The sequence below is a fragment of the Scyliorhinus canicula genome, chromosome 10, assembly GCF_902713615.1.
Source record: "Scyliorhinus canicula chromosome 10, sScyCan1.1, whole genome shotgun sequence".
NCBI classification, from domain to species: Eukaryota; Metazoa; Chordata; class Chondrichthyes; order Carcharhiniformes; family Scyliorhinidae; genus Scyliorhinus; species Scyliorhinus canicula.
Genome location: NC_052155.1, coordinates 12,174,014 through 12,191,366, shown reverse-complemented (window position 1 = coordinate 12,191,366; position 17,353 = coordinate 12,174,014). Strand labels below are relative to the sequence as shown.

The following is a 17,353-nucleotide window of genomic DNA, read 5'->3' as shown; positions in this document are numbered from 1 at the left end:
ATGACAAATTAAGATAAGCAAAATTACTATGTCAATTAAACTAATTTAAACACTTGCCACATTTCACATTTATAACAGTAAACGTAGAACCAAGGTCCTCTAAATAAAGCCACATTTATATACAGCACAGGAACCTTGACTGATTTTTATAGGCAACCTATAGGACGTGGCGTAAAAGTACATGAAGTGTTCGCTAGAATATATAATGGGGTGCTTGACAAGCATAAAATAATCCTTTAGTTTAGGTCTTGACTAACCACAAGTGACAGGTAATTTGCAGCTCTACTGCCTATTGACATTAGGAATTCTGTCCAATGTGAGCACATTATTCCACTTGTCACAGAAAGTTGACTTGATCTAGCACATATTCGTGCAGTAGAAAAGTCCTAAAGATAAAAGGGTTACATTTTCAACATTTTGCCATAGTACGAATAGTAAAAGCTTTCATTTTCATACACAAATTGCAAGCAAAAGAACTCATAGCCACAAAGTGACTATTATATTTGGGCACGGGTCGGAAATAGAGATTACAGTGAAGTTAAGATATTATGACAGCCAATCATAACTGATGACAAAACGTCAACCTGACAGAGCTGGTACCACTCTGGCACCTGGATCATGAAGCCTCAGCCCCGAGCAGAATTTCCAATCAAGGCTGAAATCCCCGCGCAACAGTAGGCGACTGCTGAGACACGAAACAGAAATCATATGCTCTCATTTGGTGATCCGGCTGGATATTAAAAATCCCAGGACACTGTACATGGGGTTCACTTATTGCCCTCGCAAACAGTTGCCTCTTCAAACACACTCAGCAGAAAACAGGTTGCTTGTCAAAGATTGCCTACATTTGTCCACTGAAGAGCCACTTCGAAGAAATGAATTACAGATGGAAAATGGTTGATGCGTTTGTCAATGTAATAAAGAGAAGCTACCAGATTGGTGAGTCAGTGTTTGATTGCTATTGCAGGATTTTTCTGGTAGCCAAGTCAACCACTGCTTTTCCGATACTAAGGACAGTAATTCACTCCGGGGTCCTTGTAAATGCAGTTCTTCATTTGTCTAATAGGGGTGTGATATCCATATGACAACCAGGGGCTGGTTTAGCACAGTGGGCTAAACATCTGGCTTATAATGCAGAAAAGGGGCAGCAGCGCGGGTTCAATTCCCGTACCGGCCTCCCCGAACAGACGCCGGAATGTGGCGACTAGGGGCTTGTCACAGTAACTTCATTGAAGCCTACTTGTGAGAATAAGCGATTATTAAATATCCTGAATATAGTCACAATTCAGGGCAGGACTTTCTTCCCAACCTCCCCCATGTTGTGTTTTGCAGCGGTGGAGGCAGGTCACTGTTTGCCGCTGGTGGGATCTTCCAGTCCCGCCAATGTTTGCTGTATTTTGCATGGTTTGCCAGTCCCGCCGGTGGGGAACCTACCACAGAGGGCGGCCTTCGGTGGGAACAGAAGAGACGATTCTGCCGACGGGAAGGACCGGAAAATCCTGCCCTCAGAGTTTGATGAGAGGGCATGTGAACTTGAAACCATTTAAATATTTTAATGTTAAATGAAAAGTGCTACTGCGGGTAGATATAGGAAAATCTGGCAGAAAATGGAACTGTCTGTATCTTTTAAAAGCCAATAGTGGGCAGCACGGTAGCATGGTGGTTAGCATAAATGCTTCACAGCTCCAGGGTCCCAGGTTCGATTCCCGGCTGGGTCACTGTCTGTGCGGAGTCTGCACGTCCTCCCCGTGTGTGCGTGGGTTTCCTCCGGGTGCTCCGGTTTCCTCCCACAGTCCAAAGATGTGCGGGTTAGGTGGATTGGCCATGCTAAATTGCCCGTAGTGTCCTAAAAAAAATAAGGTTAAGGGGGGGGTTGTTGGGTTACAGGTATAGGGTGGATATGTGGGTTTGAGTAGGGTGATCATTGCTCGGCACAACATCGAGGGCCGAAGGGCCTGTTCTGTGCTGTACTGTTCTATAAGATTACTAGGACCTTAACTGCAACAAATCGCCTATCTCATAGAACATAGAACATAGAACACTACAGCGCAGTACGGGCCCTTCGGCCCTCGATGTTGCGCCGACCTGTGAAACCATCTGAAGCCTATCTGACCTACACTATTCCATTTTCATCCATATGTCTATCCAGTGACCACTTAAATACCCTTAAAGTTGGCGAGTCTACTACTATTGCAGGCAGGGCATTCCACACCCCTACTACTCTCTGAGTAAAGAAACTGCCTCTGACATCTGTCCTATATCTCTCACCCCTCAATTTAAAGCTATGTCCCCTCGTGTTGGTCATCACCATCCGAGGAAAAAGACTCTCACTGTCCACCCTATCTAACCCTCTGACTATCTTATATGTCTCTATTAAGTCACCTCTCAGCCTTCTCCTCTCTAACGAAAACAACCTCAATTCCCTGAGCCTTTCTCGTAAGACCTTCCCTCCATACCAGGCAACACCCTAGTAAATCTCCTCTGAACCCTTTCCAAAGCTTCCACATCCTTCCTATGTGGTGACCAGAACTGCACGCAGTACTCCAGGTGTGGCCGCACCAGAGTTATGTACAGCTGCAGCATGACCTTGTGGTTCCGAAACTCAATCCCCCTGCTTATAAAGGCTAGCACACCATATGCCTTCTTAACAGCCCTATTAACCTGGGTGGCAACTTTCAGGGATTTATGTACCTGGATGCCGAGATCTCTCTGTTCATCTACACTACCAAGAATCTTGCCATTAGCCCAGTACTCTGCATTCCTGTTACTCCTTCCAAAGTGAACCACCTCACACTTTTCCGCATTAAACTCCATCTGCCACCTCTCAGCCCAGCTCTGCAGCTTATCTATGTCCCTCTGTATCCTATAACATCCTTCAGCACTATCCACAACTCCACCGACCTTCGTGTCATCTGCAAATTTACTAACCCATCCTTCTACACCCTCTTCCAGGTCATTTATAAAAATTACAAACAGCAGTGGCCCCAAAACAGATCCTTGCGGTACACCACTAGTAACTGAACTCCAGGATGAACATTTGCCATCAACCACCACCCTCTGTCTTCTTTCAGCTAGCCAATTACTGATCCAAACCGCTAAATCACCTTCAATTCCATACTTCCTTATTTTCTGCAATAGCCTACCGTGGGGAACCTTATCAAACGCCTTACTGAAATCCATATACACCACATCAACAGCTTTACCCTGATCCACCTGTTTGGTCACCTTCTCAAAAAACTCAATAAGGTTTGTGAGACATGACCTACCCTTCACAAAACCGTGTTGAGTATCGCTAATCAACTTGTTCTTTTCAAGATGATTATAAACCCTATCTCTTATAACCTTTTCCAACATTTTACCCACAACCGAAGTAAGGCTCACAGGTCTATAATTACCAGGGTTGTCTCTACTCCCCTTCTTGAACAAGGGGACAACATTTGCTATCCTCCAGTCTTCCGGCACTATTCCTGTCGACAAAGACGACATAAAGATCAAGGACAAAGGCTCAGCAATCTCCTCCCTGGCTTCCCAGAGAATCCTAGGATAAATCCCATCTGGCCTAGGGGACTTGTCTATTTTGACATTTTCTAAAATTGCTAACACCTCCTCCTTGTGAACCTCAATTTCATCTAGCCTGGTCGACTGAACCTGAGTGTTCTCGACAACATTGTCTTTCTCCAGTGTAAACACTGACGAAAAATATCCATTTAATGCTTCCCCTATCTCCTCTGATTCCACACACAACTTTCCACTACTCTCCTTGATTGGCCCTAATCTTACTCGAGTCATTCTTTTGTTCCTGATATACCTATAGAAAGCCTTAGGGTTTTCCTTGATCCTATCCGCCAACAACTTTTCGTGTCCTCTCCTCGCTCTTCTTAACTCTCCCTTTAGGTCCTTCCTGGCTAACTTGTAACTCTCAAGTGCCCTAACTGAGCCTTCATGTCTCATCCTAACATAAGCCTTCTTCTTCCTCTTGACAAGTGCTTCAACTTCCTTAGTAAACCACGGCTCCCTTGCTCGACAACTTCCTCCCTGCCTGACAGGTACGTACTTATCAAGGACACGCAGTAGCTGTTCCTTGAAAAAGCTCCACATTTCGATTGTACCCATCCCCTGCAGTTTCCTTCCCCATCCTATACCTCCTAAATCTTGCCGAATAGCATCATAATTGCCTTTCCCCCAGCTATAATTCTTGCCTTGCGGTATATACCTATCCCTGCCCATTGCTAAAGTAAACATAACCGAGTTGTGATCACTATCACCAAAGTGCTCACCTACATCTAAATCTAACACCTGGCCGGGTTCATTACCCAGTACCAAATCCAATGTGGCCTCGCCCCTTGTTGGCCTGTCTACATACTGTGTCAGAAAACCCTCCTGCACACACTGCACAAAAACTGACCCATCTATAGTACTCGAACTATAGTATTTCCAGTCAATATTTGGAAAGTTAAAGTCCCCCATAACAACTACCCTGTTACTCTCGCTCCTGTCAAGAATCATCTTTGCAATCCTTTCCTCTACATCTCTGGGACTATTCGGAGGTCTATAGACAACTCCCAACAGGGTGACCTCTCCTCTACTGTTCCTAACCTCGGCCCATACTGCCTCAGTAGACGAGTCCTCAAGCGTCCTTTCTACCGCCGTAATACTTTCCTTGATTAACAATGCCACACCCCCCCCTCTTTTACCATCTTCTCTGTTCTTACAGAAACATCTAAATCCAGGAACCTGCAACAACCATTCCTGTCCCTGCTCTACCCATGTCTCCGAAATCGCCACAACATCGAGATCCCAGGTACCAACCCATGCTGCAAGCTCACCCGCCTTATTCCGGATGCTCCTGGCGTTGAAGTAGACACACTTCAAACCAGCGTCCTGCTTGCCGGTGCCCTCTTTCGAACTTTTAACCCTATCCCTGACCTCACTACTCTCAACATCCTGTACACTGGGTCTACAATTTAGGTTCCCATCCCCCTGCTGAATTAGTTTAAACCCCCCCAAAGAGCACTAGCAAATCTCCCTCCCAGGATATTGGTACCCCTCTGGTTCAGGTGAAGACCATCCTGTTTGTAGAGGTCCCACTTACCCCAGAATGAGCCCCAATTATCCAGGAAACCAAAACCCTCCCTCCTGCACCATCCCTGTAGCCACGTGTTCAACTCCTCTCTCTCCTTATTTCTTACTTCGCTAGCACGTGGCACGGGTAACAACCCAGAGATAACAACTCTGTTTGTTCTAGCTCTCAGCTTCCACCCTAGCTCCCTGAATTTCTGTCTCAGATCCCCATCTCTCTTCCTACCTATGTCATTGGTACCTATGTGGACCACGACTTGGGGCTGCTCCCCCTCCCCCTTAAGGATCCCAAAAACACGATCAGAGACATCAGGAACCCTGGCACCTGGGAGGCAACACACCAACCGTGAGTCTCTTTCGTTCCCACAGAACCTCCTGTCTGTTCCTCTAACTATGGAGTCCCCAATGACAAGTGCTCTGTTCCTCTTCTCCCTTCCCTTCTGAGCAACAGGGACAGACTCTGTGCCAGAGACCTGCGCCCTATTGCTTACCCCTGGTAAGTCGTCCCCTGCAACAGTATCCAAAACGGTATACTTGTTATAGAGGGGAACGACCACAGGGGATCCCTGCACTGCCTGACGGTTCCCTCTGCCTCCCCTGACGGTAACCCATCTACTTTCTTCTTTTACCTGAGGTGTGACTACCTCCCTATAACTCCTCTCAATAACCTCCTCCGCCTCCCGAATGATCCGAAGTTCATCCAGCTCCAGCTCCAGGTCCCTAATGCGGCTCTCGAGGAGCTGGAGTTGGGTGCACTTCCCGCAGATGTAGTCAGAAGGGACACGAGAGGTGACCCTTTCCTCCCACATTCTGCAGGAGGAACATTCAACTGCCCTAGCCTCCATTCCCACTGAACTAACTTCCCAACTACTGAAAAATAAAAAAAAAAACTTGTTAGTTTAGCAATCCAACGGACAGAGCTTTTTTTTGTTGGTTAGAGGAGGAGGATGGGTGGGAGACACTACGTAAGTAGTGTTTCGGGTAAAGCTGTCACTCGAGAACAGCCCCTTCACAAACCACCTTCAGCTTACGCTGACCGCACTGCACGTATGCAAATCTCCCCGGAACAGCCAATCAGAAGCTCTGCTCTGCTGCCCTCTGCTGGATGCTCACCTTCCGTCGAACTCCTCGGGTCACTGATGCAGGTGCACCTTCAGGTTACGCTGACCGCACTGCACGTATGCAAATCTCCCCGGAACAGCCAATCAGAAGCTCTGCTCTGCTGCCCTCTGCTGGATGCTCACCTTCCGTCGAACTCCTCGGGTCACTGATGCAGGTGCACCTTCAGCTTACGCTGACCGCACTGCACGTATGCAAATCTCCCCGGAACAGCCTATCAGAAGCTCTGCTCTGCTGCCCTCTGCTGGATGCTCACCTTCCGTCGAACTCCTCGGGTCACTGATGCAGGTGCACCTTCAGCTTACGCTGACCGCACTGCACGTATGCAAATCTCCCCGGAACAGCCAATCAGAAGCTCTGCTCTGCTGCCCTCTGCTGGATTAATCTCACTCAGATTAATTCCATTAACCATTGGTCGACCCTCCTAACCTGCTGCAATCCTCTGGCTGGTGAGTGCGAAGAAAGCACCTGTCAGTTTGTAACCATTTGGGAAGATCTTGGCCTTCTGACCTGGGCGAGGGGCGGGGGGGCTTCCCTCAGCGGTTTTGGTGGGGGGGGGGGGGGGGGGGGGGGTGGTGGAATACAGTGGAGGAATATGGAAGGGGTGGGGAGATTTTGGGATGCAGGTTTGGGAGATCGAAACATTCACAGTGAAGCTCAGAAAGAGAAGAGAATCCTGGGCTCCACGAGAGGTAAGTAAAGAACATATCTTCAATGCCTCTTTGCTTTCAATCCTCCGTGCATTTGCCTTGACCTCGTGGAAAAGCTTCAACAGGTTCCATGCTCGCATCAACAGTTTAAGTTGCAAGTGAGACCCAATGACACCTTTAAATTCTCATCTACATATTTAAAAAAGACCTGGTCAACTTCAGGCATGCACCTTTGTCAGCTGCATAGGCGCGCAGGAAAAATTTGAAGTATGCCACCTGATTGATATTAAATGCCTATCCGCCCAGTTGAAATTAACGCCATTGTGTTGGGCATGGGTTGCACCATTTTTAAACAAGACGCACTTTACTGTGAATTAATCAGCATCAGTCACATTGTTTTGTCAGGCTGATCAAATGAGAGAAGCCGGGACGAAAATAAGAACTTGGCCATGTTTGCACCAGTTCCTGAGGTGCTTCAGTAAGTGATCTCAGTTCTCAGAGTCTATCCACACCAAGCGTCTCTAAAACAAAAACTGTCATTCTTCCTACTTCTTTACTACACTGAATTCCCCAAGTCTCCATGCAAGAAGGAAAGAGAAAGAATTAGAAAGTCACAGAATTGTTCCAGCACAGATGGAGGCCATTCGGCCCATCATGTCTGCACCAGCTCTCTAAACGAGCATCCTGCCTATCTCCCGTACCCCTGCACATTGTTTTGATTTAAGTAATCATCTAATGTCCCCTTGAATACCTTGATTGAACCCGTCTCCACCACACTGCCAGGCAGTGCATTCCAGACCCCAACCACCCGCTGTGTGAAAAAACATTTTTCTCACATCGATGCAGAGATACCGAGATAAGGTATGTGAAGACCGAAAGAATGAGTGCAAGCAGGAAAGGAAGACAAAAACAGAGTAACTGCAACATAAACAATTAAAGCATGGGCAGCAATCAGAGAGAGAGAAAGAGAGCTCCTTTTTCTTTAACTTTATCTACATGATCAATGTTGTGGAAGAACAGCCAACTTATTCTAATGAACAACACAACTGAGGTACCCTGCTGATGTCATTAACCGCAGAAGCAGAATTTGAATGGTCCAGGAAACTCATCAGACCCTGAAATGATGTTATAGGCCGTGACTCACTGCAGCCAAACTTTTATTTTATGTAATATGAAAACAGACAATACTGGCAAAAGTGCAGACAGAGCAAAGGTAGCTTGGATCATTATTGGAATAGACTTCCTAGAGGTGATTAATGTGCTATTTCTGATTCTGATACACATCTATAAAAATGTTATTTATTTTATTAAGACATTCCTCCAGCTAGAGGTTTGCCATCAGTTAACACAGTGCAGCCAACACTTGGACAGTGTGCAAGGCTGACAGTGAATGTTTTCAGTGAAGCAAACCATTAGAGAAGGAAACACAGTGAAAAAAGCACAATTTTCCAGTGTACAAAAACGTTTGTCCATTGCACTGGTAGATCACTACAATAACAAAGCCCACTTACAATCATCTTCGAGTACATTCCTCTGAACAAAACCTGTGCCAAAAGGTGAAACATCTGCTTCTCCTCAGTTAAAAATGGATAGCTCAGATATGAACAGCAAGTTCAGTTTTGGCAATCACATCACTTACCTGCAAGTTCTCAAACATTTGATGTTAGACTTGAAATTGGTCACATTAACCATGTGCATTTGCCTTATATGATGAATGTAAAACAGTGTCATATTTATATTTTGTAATTTTTGCAGTCAGGTTATTAAAACCTGGGTTAAGATGCATTCAGACAGAGCTGTGATTAAGGTGTCATAAAAGTGAGTTAATTAATGGTTTTCAGGTGAAGTGATAGATCTTGAGAATTGTTTACAGGTAGCTAGCTAAAGGAATATTCTTTACGTTTGAAGAACCTATGGTTTGTAGATAATTTATGAGGGGTATTGTGTTTGGTCCCAGCTAAACAAGTCAAGGGACATCTTATAAGAAGGGACAAACTAATTCCTTATGCTTTGGCTACAGACAACATAGATAATGGGAGGAGCCAGGTCTGTCTGCAAAGTCAATTGGTCCTAGGTTTCTTATTTGAACATAGTTGTTCCAGTTTGGTCCTGAACAGATCTTTTGCCAAAGGTTCTGCTTAGAGAAAAGGAAGTACAAACCTGGGGCAGGATTCTCCCCTGCCCGGCGGGGCGGGGGGTCCCGGAGTAGCAGAGTGGCACCAACCACTTCGGCGTCGGGCCTCCCCAAAGGTGCGGAGAATTGCCCATGCCAATTCCCAGGTGGCGGAGAATTCCGCACCTTTAGGGGCCAAGCCCTCACATTCAGGGGCTAGGCCCGTGCCGGAGCAGTTGGCACCACACCAACTGGCGCCCAAACCGGCTCCAGCAGCCTTTGACGCACGCCGCCCAGCGCCGGGGCTGGCCGAAAGGCCTTCGCCGGTTCGCACATGCGCCGGTGCGTCAGCTGCACTGGCCCGCCCGCCGATCGGTGGGCCCCGATTGCGAGCCTGGGAACCGTGGGGGCACCCCCCAGGTCCGATCGTTCCGTGTCCCCCCCAGGACCCCGGGGGCCCGCTCGCGCCGCTGATCCCGCCGCCACCAGAAGTGGTTCAAACCACGGCGGCGGGAGAGGCCTCCCCGCGGCGGGACTTCGGCCCATCGCGGGCCAGAGAATCGCCGCAGGGGGCTCGCCGATCGACGGGTGGTGTTTCCCGCCCATGCCAATTCCCAGGTGGTGGAGAATTTCTGCCAAGGCGGGGGCAGGATTTTCGGCAGTCCCGGGCGATTCTCCGACCCTGCGGGGGGTCGGAGAATTTCACCCCTGGTTTTGAACTTTATTCATGAGTAGTATTTGAAGTATTGTTTAATTAGAATATAGTGGCAGGGTTAGAAAGTAAGTTAAGGTTCTGTCTTTTACTTATGAACTGTTGAAATTGTTAACTGCAAAGCTATATGTTTGGCACTAATGTGGTTAATTATGTGTTGAAATTAAAGTGGGTTCTAACATAAAAGATCCTTATGGGTCAATGTTATCGCTCCTGTGGTGCTGCAACATTTCCTCAGATTTACAAATTGCAAATAGTGGGTTATGGTCATGAATTCTAATACTTAACTAAAATATATTTGTGCAAGTATTTTACTGTAGCTGAGCACCTTGCAGTGTGACCCACTATTCAAATTATTTCCCTTATCCTTCAGATTGAGTTTTTTTTGCAATGCAAATTATTGGAAGTACAAGTTGAGATGGGGAGATGAGTGCAACAGAAAATCTTGGGTCTTAGTGAACAACGGCACCAACCGTTGATCTCCTTAGCCACTGATGATTAAGGGCACAGAAAGAAACAGAGACAACGGAAAAGGAAATAGAATAAATTAGAGTCAAATTAGAGCAGAAAGAGAAGGAAAGATTGAAATAAGGCACGGGGGGAAAGAAACAGACACGGAAAGAAAAATGTGAGTGATCCAAAATTAAAACGTGCTAAAATCTTTCGGAATGATTTCCCAGCTGCAAGATTCAGTTGTTCCCTTTGTGAGCTGCAGAGGTTGGTTTAGCTCAGTGGGCTAGACAGCTGGTTTGTAATGCAGAACAAGGCCAACAGCGAGGGTTCAATTCCCGTACCATCTTACCCGAACAGGCGCCGGAATGTGGCGACGAGGGGCTTTTCACAGTAATTTCATACTTGTGACAATAAAAGGTTATTATTGTGTGACATTGTTAGGACATGACTCTTGTTGTCACAATTTAGTGGTATTGTCATTGGACCAGTAATCCAGGACGCAGAGTAATGTTCTGGGGACCCAGGTTTGAATCCCACCATGGCAGATCATGAAATTTGAATCCAGTTCAAAAACGTGGACCATCTAGTGACGACCATGAAAGTATTGTTGTAAAACCCATCTGGTTTACTAACTTTTCGTGGTGAATTTAAGGCAATTAATGCGCAAATGCAGCAATTTCTTGAGCCTCGCAGTGAAGTTGACAGTAAGCTGTTTTTGCTGAGCTATCAGTGGAGCGGCGCAAATCATCCGGTAATAGATACATTGATACATAGAAGATAGGAGCAGGAGGAGGCCTTTTGGCCCTTCGAGTCTGCTCCGCCATTCATCACGATCATGGCTCATCATCCAACTCAATAGCCTAATCCTGCTTTCTCCCCATAGCCTTTGATCCCATTCTCCCCAAGTGCAATATCTAGCCACCACTTCAATACATTCAAAGATTTAGCATCAACTACTTCCTGTGGTACTGAATTCCACCCCTCACCACTCTTTGTGCGAAGAAATGTCTCCTCATCTCTGTCCGAAATGGTTTGCCCTGAATCCTCAGACTGTGATCCCCTGGTTCTGGACACACCCATCATTGGTAACACCTTCCCTGCATCTACCCTGTCTAGTCCTGTTAGACTTTTATCAGTCTCTATGAGATCCCCCCCTCATTCTTCTGAACTCCAGCGAGAACAATCCCAACCTAGTCAATCTCTCCTCATATGACAGTCCCGCCATCCCTGGAATCAGTCTGGTAAACCTTTGCTGCATTCCCTCGAGAGCAAGAAGATCCTTCCTCAGAGAAGGAGACCAAAACTGCACACAATACTCCAGGTGTGGCCTCACTAAGGCCATGTATAATTGCAGCAACACATTCCTGCTTCTATACGCAAAACCGCTCGCAATGAAGGCCAACATACCTGCATGCTTATCTTAAGCGACTGGTGCACAAGGACATCCAGGTCCCGCTGCACACTCCCCTCTGCCAATTTACAACCATTCAGGTAGTAAGATAAAAGCAAATTACTGCGGATGCTACAGCCTTCCGGTCTCAACATCGAATTCAACAACTTCAGATGATTAGCTCTACCCCACCTCGACCCATTTGTTTTCATCCCATTTCTTTCTTTCTTGTCTTTGTACTATATATTTAAACACCCCCCCTCTTACCATTTCTCCTCTTTGCTTCCCCCTTCCCCTCCCCTCACATCTATATCTTTCACAGTTCACCCTCTGATTTTAGTTTCTCTGCTGTTTGGTCTTTCACATCTTTTGTTCTCTCTGGGGACTGCCATTAGCACTCTTTCCCCTTGATTTCTGTGGCCATTTGCACCCGGTTTCCCTGGGTTTCTGTGGCTATGACTCATCTTTCATTCTCACTCCACAGTATAAATATTTCCCACTTTCTCTGTCGGTTAGCTTTGACAAAGAATCATCGGACTCGAAATGTTTGCTCTTTGCTCTTCCTACAGATGCTGCCAGACCTGCTGCGATTTTCCAGCATTTTCTCTTTCATCCAGGTACTAATCCGCCTTCCTGTTTTTGCTTCCAAAGTGAATAACCTCACACTAATCCAAATTATACTGCATCTGCCATTGATTTGCCCACTTACCCAACCTGTCCAGATCATGCTGTAGGATCTCTGCACCCTCGTCACAGTTCACAGTGGTTATCACTGCTGCCTCATGGCGCTGCCACTGACGTTCCAAGTAATCAGCCTGGTCGGGGGGCTTCCAGCCCCCCCCCCCGACTAGCTATCACCCTTTTTAGGCCAGTCTCTAGCTCCCGCCTTCCACCTCCCCGAACCGAGGCCCCCCCCCCGGGCATTCGCCGTTCCTGACCTCCCATTTGTCCCCTAGTAACAGTTCCTCCCTTGTCAGCAAAGCAGCCCCCTCCGCCCTCCAGCAACAACACTTGAAACCCCAACCCCTCCAAGTCAAGCTCCACCTTAACACCTGCTCACCCCCCACTGCGCTTCCGAGAGTTAGCTGACCCATGCTGACTTAATAGCGCCCGCCGCTGGCACCAAGCAGTCTGTCTCCCCAATGTTCTCTCCCCTCTCCCCCCACTTGGACAAACATATTAATAGCACCACATTCCCCAGTAAACAAACATCAGAAAATAAAACAGTGAAGAAACAGCCACTTTAGAAAAAAAAACACCCAAAAAACTAAACCAACCCCAAAGCCTAACCCCCGCTAACCAGCTCCCTGCAGGACAAAGTTACCTTTAGCCATCCAAACAGCCCCTTATTACACATAGCACGACTTATACTTATACAGCCCAGCACAACAAATCGCCGCCACAGTAATCTCCAAGGCTTCAGTGTCTTTTAAATTGCCTCCAGCCTCTTTTCTTTAATAAAAGTCCATACTTCGTCTGGTGTTTCAAAGTAGAAGTCCTGTTCCTCATGTGTGACCCACAGACAGGCTGGGTACAGCATCCCAAACTTCAACCCCTTCTTAAAGAGGGCCGTTTTTGCTCGATTAAACCCAGCTCGCCTTTTGGCCAGATCCACGCCCAAGTCCTGATAAATGCGCAGCTCATAATTCTCCCACTTCCTACTCCGTTCCTTCTTGGCCCACCGCAGAGTGTGTTCCTTGTCCAGGAATCGGTGAAAGCCCACCACCGTCGCCTGAGGCGGCTGGTTCACTCGGGGTTTCTTCGCGAGGGCCCTGTGCGCTCTATCCACTTCCAGGGGCCAAGGGAACGCCTCAGCCCCCATCAACTTCTCCAACATGTTCGTCACATAAACCCTCGCATCCGATCCCTCACTGCCTTCAGGGAGGCCGACAATGCTAAGATTCTGCCTCCTGGACCTGTTCTCCAGATCCGCCAGCTTCTCCGGCATTGTTTTCTGGCGGTCGTTCATCATCTTCACCTTGGTCTCCAGCACAGTTATGTACTCCTCGTGTTCGGACGCCTTTTTCTCCATCTCCTGGATCGCTCTCCCGTGGATTTCTTGATTCCGCACAATTTGATCAATCAAAGCCTTAATCGGGTCCAGCGTATTCTTCTTAAGCTTGGCGAAGTAATCTTCAAAAAACTCCACCAGTTGCCCCGTCGACCACTATGCCGCCTCCCCGTGGCCCTTGCTCTCAGCCATGCTTTCCCGCGTTGCCAGTTCTGCTCAACTCTTCCTTATAGGACTTTGTCTTCTCACACGGCCACTTCTGGTCCGATTCGCCATACACCGGAGGGGTATTTCTCCTCGCTGTCTCACTCTTCACCGATTTATCCCATAAAATCCAGAAAAAAACTGGGAAAATGGTCCAAAAGCCCGTCACAGGCGGGAGCTATCAAATGTGCGACCTACTCCTCCATGGCAGCCACTGGAAGAGCAAGTTCCAAATTCTAATCGCGCACGCGGCAAAGAAGATTCTCCTGAATTTTCCTTTGGATTTAATAGCATCACCTGACATTGGAACGCACTAGTTTTTAATTTCCTTTCAAGTGGAATCATTGTTCAAAAGCCAATCTATCAAACCCTTTTAAAATCAATAGTAAGCAATGGTAAAGACAACGATTAAAGTTAAATCAATGCCTGTAGTAACTGGAATCAACAAAATAAATTGTACTTTAACATAAAGCAGTGGAATCCCCAAGAGTTTGTAAAACTGTGCCAAGGGGAGAAAGAGATTCGAGTCAAGAAATTGATCAGATGAACCAAAGCCAAAACAGCTGATGGACCATACCTTCTTCCAGAATAGGCCTCGAAATGACAAAAGGAATCTCTTGCAGTGGTTCCATGTATTTGTGGCCCGCACTGATCACTTTTATCTGAGGTAAGCAGACGACCAATGTCCCAGGCATACTCGATTCGGTGTGGTACCAATTCCTCACCGTCCCCGGGATGTCACCCGCCACGATCGTGCTTGGCGAAGGGAGGCTCTCATTTGGAAAGAACATGCAACATGACTGAACCTCCAACTGGAAGAGAAGAATATAAGTGTCATCAATAAGTGCTGCTTTTAGCCGAGTTTTTCTGAGTACAGTAAATGAACCATAGGAAAAAGCAAATGTACACACATATGCATGCGCTCACACACACCTATTAGATGCCGACTGATTATGGACAGTTTCAGCAGTTCTTTTTCACCCTGTCCAAAACAAATTATACTCCGGAACCTGCACCAATCGCAACCCAAGATCAGCACAATTAAGGATGAGTGAGGGGTCCGAAGCATCGCTGGAGAATGGTGACATTACCACCTATCTTTGAAATTCTCTACCCCAGAGGGTTGTGGATGCTCAGTCACTGGGGTATATCCAAGATTGAGGTGAACATACTTTGGGGTAAAAAAGGGAATTGAGGAGTATGGGAATAGGGCGGGAAAGTGGAGTTGAGGTAGAAGGTCAGCCATGATTGTGTTGAATGGTGGAGCAGGTTCGAGGGGGGCAGTCATGATCCTTAACCAGGCTCCCAAGTATCAGGTGGAGGACCAATCACATTTTGTTTAAACTAGACAAGGTTTGAGATTCAAGGATCTTGCTGAAAGAATAAAGGCACAAGATTCCACAGGTTTTGAATTGAGAAAAATAAACTTTACTAGACAAAGGACAAAAATATAAAGCAATTTACAATATCGACTTCTACATGTACATGTGAATTAACAGGCAAACTTTGGTCAAACACCCCACACTGCACAACCACACTGCACAATAAATAGCAAATGTGACCAAGAAACATACCATCCAGCGCCCTGAGATGCCAGTAAACACTGTCAGTCAACCAACCTCATTGAATTGTTTCCCTCATGAGAGACACCAAACTTTTCACTTTCGAAAATCAGTGGCAGGATTCTCAGACCCCCCGCTGGGTCGGAGAATCACCCGGGGCCGGCATTAATCCCACATCCATCGTGTCCCGAATTCTCAGCCACCAGTGATTCGGCGGGGGCGGGAATCGCGCCACGCCAGTCGGCGGGCCCCCTGCGGCGATTCTCCAGCCCGCAATGGGTCGAAGTCCCGCCGCTGTCAACCCTCTCCCGCCGGCGTGGATCAAACCACCTACCTTACTGGCAGGAGCAGGCAGCGCGGCCGGGTGCCGGGGTCGTGGAGGGAGGGGCGCGGGGCGATCTGACCCCCAGGGGTGCCCCCACGGTGGCCTGGCCCACCATCGAGGCCCACCTGTGCCGTGGGGGCACTCTTTTTCTTCTGCCTTCGCCATGGTCTTCACCTCCTGCCCCGCCGGGTAGGGGAGAATCCCGGCCCAAGCCTCTGAATTCCCCTGAAGCTTTTTAAAATTTGTTCTTGGAATGTGGGCATCTCTGGTTGGACCAGCATTTGTTGCCCATCCCTAGCTGCCCTAACTCGGCCATTTCAGTGATGGGAATAAGAGTCAACCACATCACTGTGTGTATCTGGAGTTACATATAGGCCAGGCCAGGTAAGGGTGGCAGATTTCCTTCCCTGAATGACATTAGTGAACCAGATGGGTTTTTACGACAATCGGACAATGGTTTCATGGGCATCATTAGACTTTTAATTCCAGATTTTTTTTTTAATTGAATTCAAATTTCACGATCTGCCATGGTGGGATTCGAACCCAGGACCTCAAGAGCATTAGTCTGGGTCTCTGGATTACTAGTCCAGTGACAATACCACTACGCCAATGCCTCCCCTGAAAGCTGTTCCAATTTGGACTGCCTCAATGCCTGCACATCTCCCAGGGTTTCAATCTCGTATCCCCAGGCTCCGTTCCCCTTATTCAATCCTGCACTTCAGCCTTCATGTACTGGAACCATTTGAAGTTTTTTTATAGCTGGCTTCCAGTAGTCCCGGGCTAATTCTCTGGACACTTGGGTTCAAATCTCACCTCAGCAACTAGTGGAATTTAAATTCAATTAATAATTCTGCTATATAAACCTAATCTCAGTAATGGTGACTATAGCACTGCCATTGATTGTCTTAAAAACCCATATGGCTCACTAATGTCCTTCAGGGAGGGAAATCTTCCGTCCTTACACCAGGCCAACATGTGACTCCAGATCCACAACAATGCGCTCTTAAAGCGCCCTAGGAGTGACTAATTTCACGGGCAATTCAGGGTGGGCAACAAATGGTGGTCTCGTCAGTAATGCCCATATCCCATGAAAGAACTAAAGAAAACACACAACCAGCTAACAGCAACACGTTTGCTGCCTGGAGACTGTTAAGGGCGGCACCTTTTCGGTTTGGTTTTCCCCACTGCAGAACACTCACTTTGCCAGCAAGTACACGGATAAATTTAAATCCTGGAACTTTCTTTAGTTCCACCCATTTCAATGACAACGGAGCATTCCAGGCCTCTCTGGATGCTTTCTAAATGCAGTTTTAACTCCGAAAGGATAATCAACTCTCAGCTGCATTTGTTTGCACGCAGTGTTGGTGCCTCATCTCCAATGCTAAGTAAGCCCACCTACTGTTTTATGATCTTCCCGCTTTAGCTGTTGAGTCAATAAAGCCCCAAACTTTAACTGTCATAGTTTCCTGTTGCGTTAATGACATTCCGGCGCCTGTTCGGGTACACAGAGGAAGAAGTCAGAATGTCCAAATTACCCAACATCTTTCGGGATTTGTGGGAGGAAACTGGAGAATCTCTAATTGGAGCAAAATGGAGGTGAAGAAGAGTCATATAGATTCAAAATGTTAGCTCTGTTTCTCTCTCCACAGATGCTGCCAGACTTGTTGACTTTTTCCAACATTTTCTGTTTTTATATCAATGGGAGTGGGGACAGGGTTTCCAACCTACAAATGGA

General features: G+C 47.1%; 1 protein-coding gene across 5 annotated transcripts in view; it reads right to left on the bottom strand.

Moving 5' to 3' along the window:
- The window catches only part of LOC119972233 (vacuolar protein sorting-associated protein 13B-like), a 1,046,946-nt gene that overhangs the window by 446,286 nt on the left and 583,307 nt on the right, over positions 1 to 17,353 (bottom strand). For all 5 annotated transcript variants that reach the window (XR_005462014.1, XM_038808618.1, XM_038808616.1 and 2 more), the window contains exon 23: positions 14,309 to 14,543. Coding sequence is in view for 4 of the 5 variants with exons in the window: in XM_038808618.1 (XP_038664546.1) it covers positions 14,309 to 14,543 (235 nt within the window). In the remaining variant the exon portion in view is untranslated. The remainder of the gene's footprint in view (positions 1 to 14,308; positions 14,544 to 17,353) is intronic.